Source organism: Arachis ipaensis, chromosome B10, assembly GCF_059453495.1.
Source record: "Arachis ipaensis isolate K30076 ecotype BB chromosome B10, ASM5945349v1, whole genome shotgun sequence".
Lineage (NCBI taxonomy): Eukaryota > Viridiplantae > Streptophyta > Magnoliopsida > Fabales > Fabaceae > Arachis > Arachis ipaensis.
Window position 1 is genome coordinate 8,683,855 of NC_142435.1, and position 15,565 is coordinate 8,699,419.

The 15,565-nt window shown below is 33.9% G+C and overlaps 2 protein-coding genes across 3 annotated transcripts; one reads left to right on the plus strand and one right to left on the minus strand.

Annotated features, from left to right (window-relative positions):
• The first annotated feature begins 3,074 nt into the window (after positions 1-3,074).
• Positions 3,075-6,884, plus strand: LOC107622697 (RING/FYVE/PHD zinc finger superfamily protein). The gene is made up of 7 exons (XM_016324679.3): positions 3,075-3,366; positions 3,520-3,761; positions 4,459-4,544; positions 4,652-4,798; positions 5,362-5,485; positions 6,030-6,316; positions 6,561-6,884. The coding sequence occupies exons 2-7, from the start codon at positions 3,578-3,580 to the stop codon at positions 6,651-6,653; spliced, it is 921 nt and encodes a 306-aa protein (XP_016180165.1). The 5' UTR covers positions 3,075-3,366; positions 3,520-3,577; the 3' UTR covers positions 6,654-6,884.
• Positions 6,885-7,055: 171 nt separating this feature from the next.
• LOC107622696 (K+ transporter 1) lies at positions 7,056-13,670 on the minus strand. 2 transcript variants are annotated; one of them, XM_088505086.1, is made up of 12 exons: positions 13,150-13,465; positions 12,126-12,429; positions 11,523-11,888; positions 11,393-11,450; positions 10,979-11,296; positions 10,648-10,893; positions 10,444-10,542; positions 10,323-10,355; positions 10,026-10,211; positions 9,737-9,931; positions 9,593-9,668; positions 7,056-8,123 (listed from the first exon to the last, which is right to left on the minus strand). In XM_088505086.1, exons 3-12 carry the CDS (start codon positions 11,756-11,758, stop codon positions 7,192-7,194), a joined length of 2,379 nt encoding a protein of 792 aa, XP_088361212.1. In that variant the 5' UTR covers positions 11,759-11,888; positions 12,126-12,429; positions 13,150-13,465; the 3' UTR covers positions 7,056-7,191. The 2 variants fall into 2 exon arrangements, with proteins under 2 accessions (XP_088361212.1, XP_016180163.1); XM_016324677.3 differs by lacking the exon at positions 12,126-12,429 and having other exon boundaries at positions 13,150-13,670.
• Positions 13,671-15,565: the final 1,895 nt, after the last annotated feature.

Genomic DNA, 15,565 nt, shown 5'->3' on the forward strand with positions numbered 1-15,565 from the left:
AAATTCTTAAATTCCGGGTGAAGGTTCCACATGGCCTCAAAACGGAATGGGCGTTCTCTTCTGTTGTCTTCTCTTGGTTGAGTGTTAACCAAGATGGCGTGGTGGTCAGAGTTGGTGCGCGGCAAAATGTCAACTCTAGCCTTTGAAAATCTTATTCTCCAATTTGTATTCACTAGTGCTCTGTCTAACCTCTTGAAAACCCTCTCATGACCTTCCCATTGTGGTCCCCTCTAGGTGAACTTTGTGCCCACAAAACCCAAATCAATCAGAGAACAATCATTAATCCAGTTCTTAAACTTTCGGCAAGCATTCGAGTCACTCCTGCTGCCCCCCTTCTTCTCACTCACACAGGCAATTTCATTGAAGTCTCTCGCCAACATCCAATCTTCACTCATACCTTTTGCAATGTCCTTTAAATCAGTCCACAAGCTTCTCCTTCCTCTTTCTTGGGGACTAGCATAAACTATAGTTAAAAACCACCCGTTCAAACCTCCATGCTTCATTTTTGTATGTACAAATTACTCTTTTAATTGAATTATGTTTATGCTCAGATTTGGGTCTCTCCAAAGAAGCCAAATTCCTCCACTAAATCCTCTAGCTTCTTCTATGTGAAAATAAGAAAAACCCAATTTCTGAACTACCCTCTGGGCTTGGTCCCCACTACATCTAGTTTCTAGAAGAGCTACTAGGCCCGGATGATAAATCCTAGATAATTCCTTTAGAGTGCGATAGAATGCCTGGCTAGTCGCACCCCTAAAATTCCATGTCATAATAATCATGATTAAATAAGGTTGTTTAAGCAGCACATACCTCTTCTTAAGCTAAGTTGGCAACTCCACTTTGGGAATCTCCTGTATTCACCTCCATCTCCATGCTGCTGCTTTCTTCACTTTCTTCATTTTCTTGCTTTTGCCCTTGCCTCTCTGGGAGTTCTCTTCGTCTTTCATATTGCAATAATGCTTTCAAAATTATGTCACTATCAATAGAGTTCATATCAGGAGGTTTAGGATCAGGTGGTTCATTCATCTCTGCTTCCATTGGAATTATTTTAGGGACATAAGTGTCTGACATGTTAATATCCTGTGGTATTTCTGGGGTGGGCTGTGTGTTGTCTTGGTGTATTGGGTTATTCTGGTTGAGACATGGGCTGGCATGTGGGTTGCAGGTTATATTGCTGGGATCATTTTTGTTTGGGTTCTGGCTATTTGTATTGGACAGGGATGAGGCTGCATGTTTATTCTGGTTATTTGGCTGTGTTAGGTTCTCAGGAGAAATAACTATTATGGGGGGCTCAGGTGTGATTTTTGGACCTTGAGTGTTACTAGTCACATTTTGGGCTTTTGGGTTTTGCTGTTTTGGGCTTGGACTTTTCTTTTGGGTGAGTTTGTTTTCCTTCTGATTATACAGTGGGGTATTTGGCTGAGGTTGTACTTTTTTTGTTTTGTCATTTTCTGCTTCCATTTGTGCCTCCTCATTAGGATTCGAATCTTCTTCTCTCAATATTGCAAAACCCGTACCCTCTGTCCCCTTTTGCAATTTCTTTCCACTACTCCCATCCGTCCCACTACTTGTACCAGCTGTGCTTTTCCCTGATTTTCTTCTCCGTACAGATCTTTACACTACCATCCATGGGCCATATGGTTCTCCTTCTACTGAATTTACTTGTTTGCCCTTCTCCATTTTTTGTTTCTCTAGATTGCCCTTTCTTTCTTCTGTTCCATTACTTCCTTCCACCGTCTTTCCAGCTTCAACCCCTGTGTTCGCCGGTTGGTTCTGTGTCGGCTATTGTTCCATTTGCTTTCTTGGGCACGTCTCTCTCTCTCATGACCAAAGAGCCCACATGAGAAACAGATATTATGGAGGCCCTCGTATTCAACGTAATAGCGAGTTCCGTTGATTGAGTATTGTGAAATGCGGGGTTCATCCAGGTTCAACTCCACACATAATCTGGCAAATTTGTCTCTGCATTTGTCAGCTGTGTGGAAGTCAATTCTGAGTGTTCTCCCAATTACGTTACCAATTTTGTTCAACATACTTTCATCATAATATTCAATAGCCAGTACTGGGAGTCTAATCCATGCTTCTATTTTGTCAATAGTAGCTTTAAATGGATTAAAATCTGGTTTTCAAAAGCTTATGGCTAGGTAATGATCTATAATCTTCCAAGGTCCTTCAGTCAAGGCAAAATCAAGATCCTCTTAGGAGAAGAACTTCACTATGAAGTATTCATTTCCCAAGTCAATAACTTCCAAACTTCCGTTCTTTCCCCACATGGCTTCCAATCTTCTTGTAAGAGCTAGAAGAGAGATTTTTCTTCCCAACAGTTTAACATTCAAGATTTCCCACTAAGGTCCTCTAATGCTTTTCATCGCTGCCTCATTGAGGACGAAATTAACAATCCCTCCAACCTTTTCAACCTTAATCTTTGGTTCTTCAGGATCCTCTTCTGCTCTGTTTATATCTTCGTCTGATGAAAAAGAAAAACTATCATCCTCTTCCATGACAATGTAATTCTTCCCTCCTTTAACTGCTAACACAAAGGACTTTTTCTGTTGAACCTTGTTGCCTTGGTTTGCAAGGTCTCCTACCATCCATTCTTCTTCTCTTGGGACTAAGGACATGTCCCCTGAGAATTCTTTACCTTCGCCTGCCTTCCTTACTTACTTCACACTTCTTTGTATATAATCTTGCTCTTGCCTTGAAGAACGCCCTGGATTATGAGCTCGTAAATGTCCACTTCTTACATATCCACCTCTCATGGTGGTAGATGGAGCTTGTTAGTAGAGCAGTACGGAGACAAAAAGGTTCTCTAGAGAAGAAGGAAAATTTTGTTGAGAAATTCGAATCTTGGTCGGGAGTTGTGCAGCTTTTTTTTTTTTTTCCATAAACAAGTTCTACAGCTTTATATGTATATGTTTTTTAAAGGCCTGACCGATTTAAATCCAATGGGCTTTCTCTTAAATGGGCCGGGCCTTTAATGAATTATTACTGAAGAACATGTTTACCTGCGTATTATTCATGGTGTCCTCGAGAAAGGAGTATAAAAAAAGAAGAAAAGGAAAATCGAAAAAGTCAGAGGTCGCGATCAGTAGTAGGTTTGTAATTGCCATCATGTTCCCGTTTACAATGTAACATAAAAAAATCGAACCCAGCAAATCCAAAACAGTTCTTTCAACCTTTTCTTTTGTTATCATATTCAAGATATATATTGTATAGCCTTTAATAAAAAAGTTTTTTTTTTTTAACATAAATAAATAAAATCGCAAAGGATAGCATTTGCTCTTCTATTGTTATCATCACAGATATTCACACTCATATAACTCTCAATCATCGAAGGAGCCCTCTGAATTTCGCACTAATTTCAAGGTACCTTCTAAATTCTATATTAATTTCATTAACCCTTTTACGTTTTCCAATTCTTAATATGTATCTAGCGACTCATTCATTTCTCAAGGATTGAAATTGAATCCCAAGATTGAATTTTGATTGTACCCGCGTTGTTGTTACTGTTGTGTTCAGCGAGATTGTTTTAGGGTTTTGAGTTTCTGAAACTCGGTTGGTATAGAAACGTTCATCAATGAAAGGGGAAGTGCAGCTGCAACCACCGGTGGTTCAGCAGAACCTTAGTGATTCCGAGCCTTTGCTCGAAAACCAGGAGGAGGATGTGTCCCCTGTAAGCTCCACTGAGATCAAAGATGAGGACTTGGAGGCTGGTTCACTCCCTTGCTGTCGAATTTGTCTTGAAAGCGATTCCGACCCAGGTGAGATTTCCTGTAAAATTTATCAAATTTATGTTAATTTTTGGGTTTGGGCTTGGGCTGTGCTGCAATTATTTTTTTTCCCCTTCCTAACATCCATTGCATTTTTGGATGTTTTGTACTTTATAAAACCTGTATCTTGTAACTACAACTTCACATTTAATTTTAGCTGAATTCTGATTCTTAATTTTGCCAACTCCATTGTTGTTGTTGTTGTTGTTGTTTTTGTTGTTTTCATGATGATTGAAAAGATTTTCATATTTTAATTTAATTGTAGTTCGTTAAACAAAGGTATCTCAAATTCTCATTGTTTTGAAAGGGATGCAGAATGTTTTCTTTTATTTTATTAATGTCTTGAGCATTTTAGTCCTCAAATTCGGCAGACACCATGTTATTAGAACAAGACTGATTATATTGTGTTTAGTAGAAACTACTAAAAGATCAAATGATGATTTTCTTAAGTTTTGTTCCATCGAGGCATGGACATCCTCATCCTCTATCGTTACACATGTCATGAGGGTTCGGCTATATTTTTATGTTGGTTGCCGAAGACCTAACACAACCCTCCTCCTCTATCGTTACACATACTCTTTTTTTTAGTTTGGTAATGTCACTTTGAGTTATCAAAGAATAATATGGGTGTCATTAGTCGGGTGGTGCTAGCTTTTATACTTCTAATAGTTGAGGTTCAATTTTGTAGAGGATGAACTGATATCTCCATGCATGTGCAAAGGGACCCAACAATTTGTCCACCGTTCATGTCTTGATCACTGGCGCTCGGTAAAGGTGTGTATATCTTAGCTCTGCTCTTGATGTTTATTTTTGACAGCTAGTCCTTACTGGTTGAGATCACATGATAATTTAGTAATTTACTTTTACTCTGTGCTTCATAGGAAGGATTTGCCTTCTCTCACTGCACTACTTGCAAAGCCCAATATCATCTCAGGGTTGAATTGTTTGAGGACAATTCTTGGCGTAAAGCAAAGTTTAGACTCTTTGTTGCAAGAGATGTTTTCCTTGTTTTTCTGGCTGTACAGACCGTGAGTACTCTTAACTTTCTTCCTTATATTTTTATGTTGTAAAGATTTGAGAGAGTATTTCAGTGGTTATTGACTATTAATTTTCTTCCGTATCCTTTATCATTTAGAGTGTCTTTTCGTAGGTTTTATTAAGTCAGTGGTAGTTCAATATACTTTTAAGCTAGCCCAAAGAGGATGTTAGTTCTAGAAGCTTGACAGTTTCAATTCAATCATACATGTGGTAGAAGCTTCTGTCAATTATTAGTCTGTTATTAGTCTGTTGGTGTAGAATCTCTACAGAACTTTGCGTTCAGAACAAAGATGTTTTGTAGCTTATGGGAGTGTTATTTGTTAAACTAAAATTTCATATCAGTATTTCACTATTTCACCAACATGAGTATATATAAACATTTAAAAATATATTTGTTGTGGGACTGTGAACAATTTGATGTAGAACGTATGATTCTGCTGACATCATCATGGAAAGAAGAAAAATAGGATTTTGATTTCATTAGCATTTGATGTTTGTGAACAAGGTTAACATACAAAGTATCTTATTTTGAAGAATTGATTGGTTCTGCCAGGTAATTGCGGGTATAGGTGGCTTTGCATACATCATGGACAAGGATGGGAACTTCAGGAACTCTTTTGATGATGGTTGGGATAGGATACTGTCAAAACATCCTATACCATTCTATTATTGTATTGGTAAGTTATTATGCTTAACAGAGTTATTTGCTTCTTTTCAATGCATGAAATTCCTCTGCATTTATCCTTTCGTTTCACCATGAAATCTTGCTGGGATTAGGGACCCTATTTCATTTTCTCCATATCATCTGCCGCATTTCCAATCTTCCTTCATATTTTGCTCGTGCTACAGTATTATTTACCCCAAAGAATATATCGCAAACAGACGATTGTCTAAGATATATTTACATAGAATCTGGATCATGTAATGTTGCACCATTTAATGAGGTAACATCACACTAAGACACATAACCAAACACTTTAGGATGAGGCTAACTAAAGTCATCTACATGAGAGAATTTATATCCAATAAGAAATTTGTATATTATATAACTAAAGAATAATAAAAACTACACAAAAATTTAAATCCAAGTTTTATTGAGTTAAATCTTATTCTGAATAGTTGTAAAATAATCGTTGGTGATATTCATTTGCAATGCAAGCTCTTGTTTTTCTTTCTGTTTATTTCTCTATCTGTCTCTAATATTTTATATCTTTATACTAGGAGTGCTGGCTTTCTTTGTACTGATCGGGTTTTTCGGTCTCATACTGCATTGCACCTCCCTCAACAGCAATGACCCCAGAATGGCTGGTTGTCAGAATTGTTGTTATGGATGGGGCATCCTTGATTGCTTTCCTGCATCAATGGAGGCTTGCTTTGCCCTTGTTGTGGTTTTCGTAGTCATCTTTGCTATTCTCGGCATTGCTTATGGTTTCCTTGCAGCCACCATGGCAATCCAAAGAATTTGGCAAAGGCACTACCATATTCTCACCAAAAGGGAGCTTACAAAGGTATATATATAAGCGCCATATCAAATATTCCTGTTGTTTTGTTTTTTTTGGATAGATATTCCTGTTGTTATATCTATAATCTGGATTAATTTTTCTAATTTCTAGCAGGGTTAAATAAGTTTATTGTTCCTATGACATGGAAAAGAAAAGAATCACTAAAGGGAATAAGGGATCAAGAAAGTTATTCAACCCTCCCTAATATTTGTCTCTGACATATATTTCGTGTTATGTTATATATTCACAGGAATACGTAGTAGAGGATCTATGTGGGACCTATGTCCCACCAAAGTTGGATCCAGAACATGAAGCTCGCTTGAAAATGCTCAAGCTTTTGTAAATCACGGTGCACAAACCTGTAAAGATGATTTTTTTAAGTATTGAGTTGCTTTATTATACGGTAACATTCTCTTATGATTACCATCCTTGCTTGCCAGAGCTCGGATTGGTTTATGTGCTCTTTTTTCTTTTTTCATAAATCTTTTTATCTGGGCCCTCACCAGATTCTGTATACTGAAAATATGAGTCCTGAGAGAAATGAGGAAAATACAAATATATGCATTTGTTTGTGGAGGCATTGTTCAGTTAGATATATTAGTATAATATTTTAGCAAGAATAGTCCATTACTCCATTTTGCTTTTCTATATATTCACTTTATTGTTAACTTCCAAGTATACAAAGTTTTCTTGAGTTCTAAGAAATCACAAGAAAGCTTCCAGTTAAGAAGTAGATGTGCTAAGATTTAAAATCCTAAAATTTCTTTTTGTATTTTTACTGTAACAAGAGAGATTTACAATTTATAGGTTGATACTACTGGTTTAAGAGTAGGGGAGAAAAATGAAAAAAATAAGAGAAAATAAAAGGAAAGGTATGCGTGCTACGGTTGCACACCGATTGTGGGAGAAGGATAGTCAGAATTTTGAGCAGCACTCTCAAAAACAAGATGATCCCCATCCCTAATAACCTCTATATCTTCAATTTCAAACCCATCTTTGCATAGAACCTTAGCAGGACGCACACCAAACTTCTCAGCCCCAATATCAAGTAACTCCTGAAAGCTTCCAGGTAGCAACATAAGTTTCCCACCAGCCTCGCCCTTTTCAGGGAAACTAACCACCACTCTGGTTGGCCATTCTCTACTCTTCATACCATTCTTTGCATTACCATTTTCATTCACATAAAAGAGAGTGTCCTTTTCCCCTTTGTTTGCTGCTGATATTATCCCAAACAAAGAGTTGTGGAAGTTATTACTGCTTCTCCGCCTCGGGCGGCTTTGGCTCCAAGACCCGTCCGAACTCCTAAACCCATCTGAACCCCTAAATGTGCTCTCTTGGGGTAGAGGAATTGCTGGCTCACTTGTAAATCTTCCAAGGTACTTCTTTATCTTACCTTCCTTCTTAGGAATAGGGTCCAAAGGTTGATGATTCTTAGGCTCCTTAATAGACTCAAAAATGGCTGTGATGTCTTGATGCCCTTGCTGGTCTGCTAGATCTCTTGGCGTCCAACCATTCTTATCTGGTTTGTCAATGTCGGCACCACGATCCAACAAGAACTTCACAACTTCTACGTTGTCTTCGGAGACTGCAACATGTAGAGCTGTGGTTCCGGAGGTGGCGCTAGGGAGCGTGACATCTCCACCATAGCGCACTATATCCTTGAGCAAGTTGAGGGTGTTTTGTTCAGCAGCGGTGCATGCAAATTGACCAACATCACCACTTTTCAAGTTAGCACCATTTGCCAATAGTAGCTGGCTCACTGATTCATGTCCACCCAATATGGCTTCCCATAGTGATACGCTGCCATCAGAGTCTGCAATCAATTCACATTAGAAAGTTAGATTTTGATTAGTGATAGAATGCCTTTGTTACATTATTATATTATTATAGGATTAACTGTAGATCTCAATTAAAATAAGGCCAGATTCAATACTATAATAATAAAATAATGAATCCTAAATGAATATTAAGAAAATGAGTTCCATAAACATTTATAAATATTTATCTTTACATAATGTATTTTCTGGTGGTAAGGAGCTTCTAACAAGTCATGTGCATTGTCTCTGTATCTTGGAATTGGTTAAAATAGCGTTATCAATGTGGAAGGGGATTTGGATTTTGGTTATGATTGAAAGGGATAAGAAAGATATTTTTCTTCTGATAAAGTTTTAATTTGTGTCAATGTCGTAGACATCAATCTCATCCTATATTGATGGTGACTTCTACATCTGTTTACACGAGAAATATAGACCTTTACTCTTATATAGAGATAGAAAGTAAAGAGATAGAGAGAGAATAAATATTATGTTAGGTTTTTTTATACTTACTCCCTAAGTTATATATCTTTTGAATATGTATGTGAGTGTGAATCGAAATAAAATCATGCATACACTGATATAGTCATATTAGGATAAAGGTTTTATACAAAGTAAGGAGATTTATAAAATGCTAATCACTATTCAATAAAGGTGGTAAAATTCACACACCAAAAAAATTACAAATTTAAATATTTCGATAGTGATTAGGTTATTATTTTTTCAACTTCACTTAAGAGGAAGATAATATTAAATCATCACAAAGAACAATTCTTTTAGTATTATTTTTTATTACTGAAAATAGGACATGATACATGCAAGATAAGTTTGTAACTTGCCGCCATAAAATGATAAATTAAAAATTAGTAGTTTGCTGAGTATAAGAGACCAAAACAAGAATAGAATTACATCATCGTCAATTATTGTCACTTACCTAGAACTGATCACTTTTGGTATTGCTTTTTAATTAATTAAAACTAGGATAGAATTACAGCATCGTCAATTATTGTTACTTAGCTAGAACTGATCATTTTTGTTATTGCTTTTTAATTCCATGTGTTTCTTTCTAAGAAAAACAAACAAAAAGCTGGTGGGGAAGATAAACACAAAACTAATGAGGAAAGCTAACATAAGAATCAATAATTTAGATGTTTGTTAACACTACATGACACACATATAATGCATATAGTCAAAAGTTATACTCTGGAAGCAAACTCTATAGCACATGAAATGTATAGTTAATTATGTAATCTAGATATACACCCTCGTGGCAATTTTATACATTGCTAAAGTATACAAAAAGATACTCTTGTCCAAATCGATATGCAGAAAAAATGACATGTTAGCTTTAACAAGAAAAGATATCATACCGATTATGATATACGATTATTAAAGCATGACAGTAGATATTCCAAACAACTGCATCCATGTTAGTAAAGAACAAGCTAAGGGGCCAAGACATATCTACCTCTAATATTGGGATCCGCTCCATAATCCAGTAAAAGCATGACACAATTCTCACTTCCTTTAGATGCTGCAATATGCTGATTTCACAAGAATTAATTTTAGCACCACAATTTTTTTAATAATAAAAAGAAAATTAATTACCCACCAAAGCTGTTCTTCCATTTCTATCTGATTCGTTTGAATCCAATCCTCGTTTTAACAAATGATGTAACAACAAGTCATCTCCTCTTGCTGCTGCAAAACAAAGACCAACTGGTAGGTCCATTCTACCACGAGCTAACATATTCTCAGTCTCCACCAAAACTCCCTCCATGATAGGGTCATGTAGTTCTTTTAAGTGCTGCCACACATTAACCAAACTAAGTAAACAAAATAAAATTCTAAAAGTGAATAAGCTAAACATGTTTGCAACGGAAGTTTGTTATTATGCAAACCTGAAGAAGATTGTTCATAATAATATTTCCATCTCCTACGTTAGCCTTGACAATATTTAGAAAAGCAGTACGGTTTAGTCTCAAAAGCTGGCTTAATCGCTTTGTTCGAACCGTAAAGAGCTGTGGCTTATAGCAAAGCACACCAATCTCACCACAAAGATCACCTGTATTTGCCTCTCCAACAACCTGCAATCAATTTTTAAAGTTTACATTATAACTTCTTGGCATATATATTTCAATGCAGACTCAGAAAATTTTTCAAGCATAAGTCAAATGTGAAATGTAAAATAAACTTGCCTGCTCAACGCCATTTTTAAGAACTACCAATTCCTGTCAAATAATCACAACATTAGAGATTGGACATAATATGAGAATCAAATTTCTCCAACGTGAAATTCAAGTAAGATTGGACAATTACCACAGCACCAGTGACTAGTATGTAGAAATCAGTTGGAGCTTCATTCTGTAAGATTACATCTTCTTTAGGAGGAAAATACTCTGCTTTCATCTCTGAAACCTTTAAAGATTGAATAAATAAATCAAAATATAAGTCTCCAATGCAAATTTTATAAGTAACTGATGTAATTATCAATACTAGCCATGAAGAACATTTTTTCATTACCAATTGAAAGAGTAAATCATTTGAAACGCCTCGAAATAAATAGACTTTATCCACCAGAGAATAGAAGAGATAATGTGAAATGCTTGATCTGATGGCTTTAGGAAGAGAATCAAGTGTCTCTTGTTGTTGTAACCCTTCGGAGTCTGTTCTAAACTTCAAACACAAATGAGCAAGCATCTGGTCTTGCAAACGAACAGGTAATTGATTCCTTTGAGCAAAACTTGAGGCAGCTTGTATGGTGTCTCTCTAAAATTTAATAATAAATAATCATAGTTATACTCAGATAATTCAAATTAGTGAATTCATTCATGTATTTAAATAATTTACTTACAAATTTTCGGGTTCGGCTTGTTCCATGGACAACTAAGTTAGTCATGTTACCAATCAAATATGCAGTAAGTCCCAAATTAAAAAGCATGTAAAAGATGTCAAAGACCATCTCTCTTGAATTAACTGGATGCAGATCTCCATAGCCAACAGTTGTTAAGGTAGTAATTGACCAATAAACAGATGTAACATATCTTGTCCACAAGCTCTTCTGAAGAAAATTTTCCATTGTTTCTCCAATCCATGTCCTTCTGGGATCACGATAACGAGCCGCGATAAGATAATAAAAGCATGCAGCACAATGTACAGCAAATACGGTAACCTGAATAAATCACACAAATATTTATCTTCTTGTTCCTATATACAAATCCAAATCATCTTCTTTAAGAAACAAAGTATGAATTACTATAAAACTTACACAGATAAGTTTGGCACATCGAACCCAAAAATAGTTATAGCTTTTGTCCTTTTCCAACCTGAGAAAAAAGCATAATATCTATTATTAACCAAATATATATTGCATTTTAATGTAAAGCTCTGCTTCTTACCTTGAAAACAATGCACTAACTCTTCGAAGACGCCATAGACGGAGCATGTTGAATAGGCCATAAGTCTGCAGAGGTGCAGGTGACAACTTTCTAACAAGCTCTGAAGGAATGATAGAGATCAAATCAAATGCAAGCCAAGTTCTTGTGTATTTCCAAGCAATTTGTTTTCGCTCATCAATTAGTAAATAAGTAGCTTTGTCAATATAAGCTACAAAGAAGGTGAGAATTATATCCATAGCAAAGAGTGCATTGACAACATTATCTGTATAGGAAAGGGGTGCTTCTGGTTTCTTAAGGAAACCAAATTCAAATGGTGATACCCAAGCAGTGTAGATAACAAGGATGACCAGGAAAGTCTGCCATATCCTACAAAAATCAACGAAATTCAATAACTTCACTACATTGAAACAACTTTGATGAAATTTATGCTTGGTAGTTTTCACTTTTTTGCTATTGATTTCAAAGTCCAAAGTGATGATATATCAACATATTAGACACTTAAAAGCATTACAAATATAATTTTTAAATATTTTCCATGACTTTAACTTTATTTTAAATTTACTGAATATGTTACCTTAAGACTACTAGGATAAATTTATATACCTTTTTCTTTCTATTCTCCTAATTATGAGAAAGAAGCAACAGTACTAGAGCTTTCTTCATGACTACACCCTTCATTAAACTTCTAGAAAATGAAATAGCATAATACTTTGAAAAACATAAGTTGCAGTTACAGAGTAAAAGACAGTAGATTTCGGAATTAATTAGAACATGACACTTTACAGTAGTATCCAATCCAAATTCTTCCATTGCATGTAATGCAGCCACCCATCACACTCATCACGCGTTATTCAAAGTAAAAAGCAGGGAATCAGGAAAGTCAAAATCTGTAGGCTGACCCGTCACTCTGATTAAAAACCAAAGGAATGAAATGAACATGGACAAGCAAATATCTCTCTTTCCAATAGAAAACATTATCTCTAACTTCTAAACAAGAAACTAAAAAAGTGCATAAAAAAGTGATGAATTTCCTCTTCTTATTTATTGGAATTGAATGATCTAACGAAAAAATAAAAGTTATAATTCTTATATAGAGTTTTATATCCATGCCTACATTCAACGAAGAACTTCGAATTCATGACGAGAATACGATTCAGTTGCACAAAGAAGCTTTATCAAAAACATCCACTAATTATTACGTGACGAAGAAAGGAGGAAAAGCAAGTAAATAAAATGTAAATATAAATAATAATGATAAAATAATGAAAGCAAATTTATTTTTTCAAAAAAAAAAAGCATAAGAACAGAAGTGTAGTTATGAGAACGAATTAGCGAGATAATGTTGTTTTTGTATACTCTAAGAGAGATCTCCGGTGTAGATTTTTTAATGCATCCAGCAATTTATTGGCTAACGATAGAGATTTAAAAAAAAAAAGAGATATCTAAGATTTTACGAAATATCTTGAGTGTTGTATAATTTAAAACTAGTTAGTTTTATTACTTGTTTGTAGGTGCTTTTTGTTAAGCAGTTGCAGAAAAGCAAGAACTTGATGAGAAGCATATGGCGTATGGCATTGAACCTGTGAAAGATTTAAAGAAAGAAAAAGTACTTAAATGATTGATTCACCTGTAACGACGGTCATAAGGAGAAACAATGAAGCTTCGAAGCTTGACTCTGCGGTGACTTCTGGCACCAAGAGAAGGCAAGACCGCATTGGAGAGGCTGTAGTGACTGCCATCCCTTGAAAATTCTATCTCTTGATTCTCTTCACCATTAATACTAGTGCACATGAACATTGAAACCATTCTTATTCTTCTTTAATTTCTCTCTCTCTCTCTCTCTCTGTCTGTGTCTTATTGCGCAGTTGTTAATTGAGTCGGCATAGCGGTCCTGAATTTGAGTATGGTAGGTAGGTACGTGCGTGTGTTGTGTGAGATGCAACACAAGTTTTTTTTCTCTAACGTCCTTTATATAGGGATAGAAGATAGAGATGCGGCACACTCGCACAAATACTCAGCAACGCAAATCAGTAAATTTAAAATTGTATCATGTGATTCCGTTTTTGCTGTTAATACTGGCGAGAGAGTAGTAGGTATACACTAGGGGGCCTTGGCCCGCTCCCGTGTAATTCTGAAATACAAATTCCCAAGCAATCCTGACTTTAAAGGGATTTATATTTAATTAATTATCTACCCAGGCACATATATTCTTTCTTATTGGTAAGGATATAATTAGAATTAATTAATATTATTTAGTATATCTCATTATTTATTATATTTTTATTATTATGATTTTTTTAAGTTTTGTTTGGATATAAAAAAGAAAATAATAAAAAAGAAAATAAGAAAAAAATGAAAAGAGAAAAAATAGAAGAAAAATTAGTTATTTGTATATTACTTAGATAAAGAAAAAATGAATGGAAAGAAATTAAAAAAAATTATTTAGATGAAAAAAAAGTGAGAAAAAAGAAAATCATAATGATATAAAATTATATTAATATTCTTATCTAAATTATAAGTAAATTATAATTGGATTTGGATTCTCTAAAGTTTGAATTTTACTTTAGAGAGTAAAGTGTGATCTCTCACTATTTATTTTATAGGTGAGACCAAGAATAAATATGAGAGAGAAACCTTTCAAAAGTAGAAGATCACACTTTATCCTCTAAAGTACAAATTTAAAATTTAGAAGATCCAAATTCATTATAATTTAATAATAAAAAATAAATATGTAATTTTATTAAAATTTGCCACATTTTTCTCTATTTTCACCTCATCTTTGGGATGAAAATATTATAGTAGATCTCACACTATTTTTTTTTTTTTACCTAATTTTTTCTTCTCATCTAACCAACAAAAAATTTATTTTTCTATCTATTTTCTCTCCTCTAATTTTCTTTCTTTTTAAATTTTTTCAATTCAAACAGTATATTAAAACTTATAAATACTCTTCTATATTATTATTATATCATTCTACACAACTTAAATACATATAAATCTTTTATCTATTGCTCTCTCTCTTACCTTTTCTAACACTTATAAATAATATAATAAACAAATTAAATCGTTCCTATAATAAAATATTGTCTTTTATGAGCTTTTATCAAGAAATTAATTTTGATATACACATATATCAAATATGCATTTAATTATGTATCACTACTTTAACAAAATAAAATTATCTTTTTATAACCATCATGCAATAGTTATTTAAATGTTTGGAGAAATTAATTAATTACATTATAAATAAAATATAAAAAATATTTAAAAAACAATAAAAATTAGCTTTAAGTAGTTCAGTTTTTTTAATTTTATATTTATTAATGATTATTAAAATAAATAAATAGTTTTAAATATAATAAATATATAATTATGGATATTAAGTTAAATAACATAATTTTATATTATTATTTTTTTTAGTATCGTTCAAAAATTATATATATTAATTATATATAATTTATAAGCTGTTTTTGGTATGGAATGTTAGAACTAAAATTGAAAGATTCGACGAACTTATTGTATTTGGTCGCTAGAAATTAGACTTAAAATTTCAGTCCTAGACCATAAAATTTCAATCTCTTTGATATTTTCAAAAACTGAAAACGAAATTTTTTTTATAGAAATTAAAATTTTAACATTTATTTTTAAAAACATTCTCATCTAATTTTTTAATATCCAATTCTATCCCTTTTTTTCAAGAGAACAAAACAAAGCTGGCTGGGTAAGACATTCGACAGAACATCTCGACTAGAGCGAAAGTCACATATAGATATTAGATTCCAATACTTTTACCACCGTATTGTGCATTTGCGCTCTTCCTTACCGGTCACTCTTAACCCAATAAGAGTTTTAAAAACATTATAATAATGGTCGTTGAGATATTAGCATCCATCTTTTAATTGACTAAAGATAAAATGTTTCGTTTTTAATGCAGATACTACTGTATTAGATATTAATTCTTTCTCGGATCCAGTCAACGGAAAAAGAATTCACTCTTAATCACTACTATTAATTATATTATAATTCAATCAATATTTTTTATC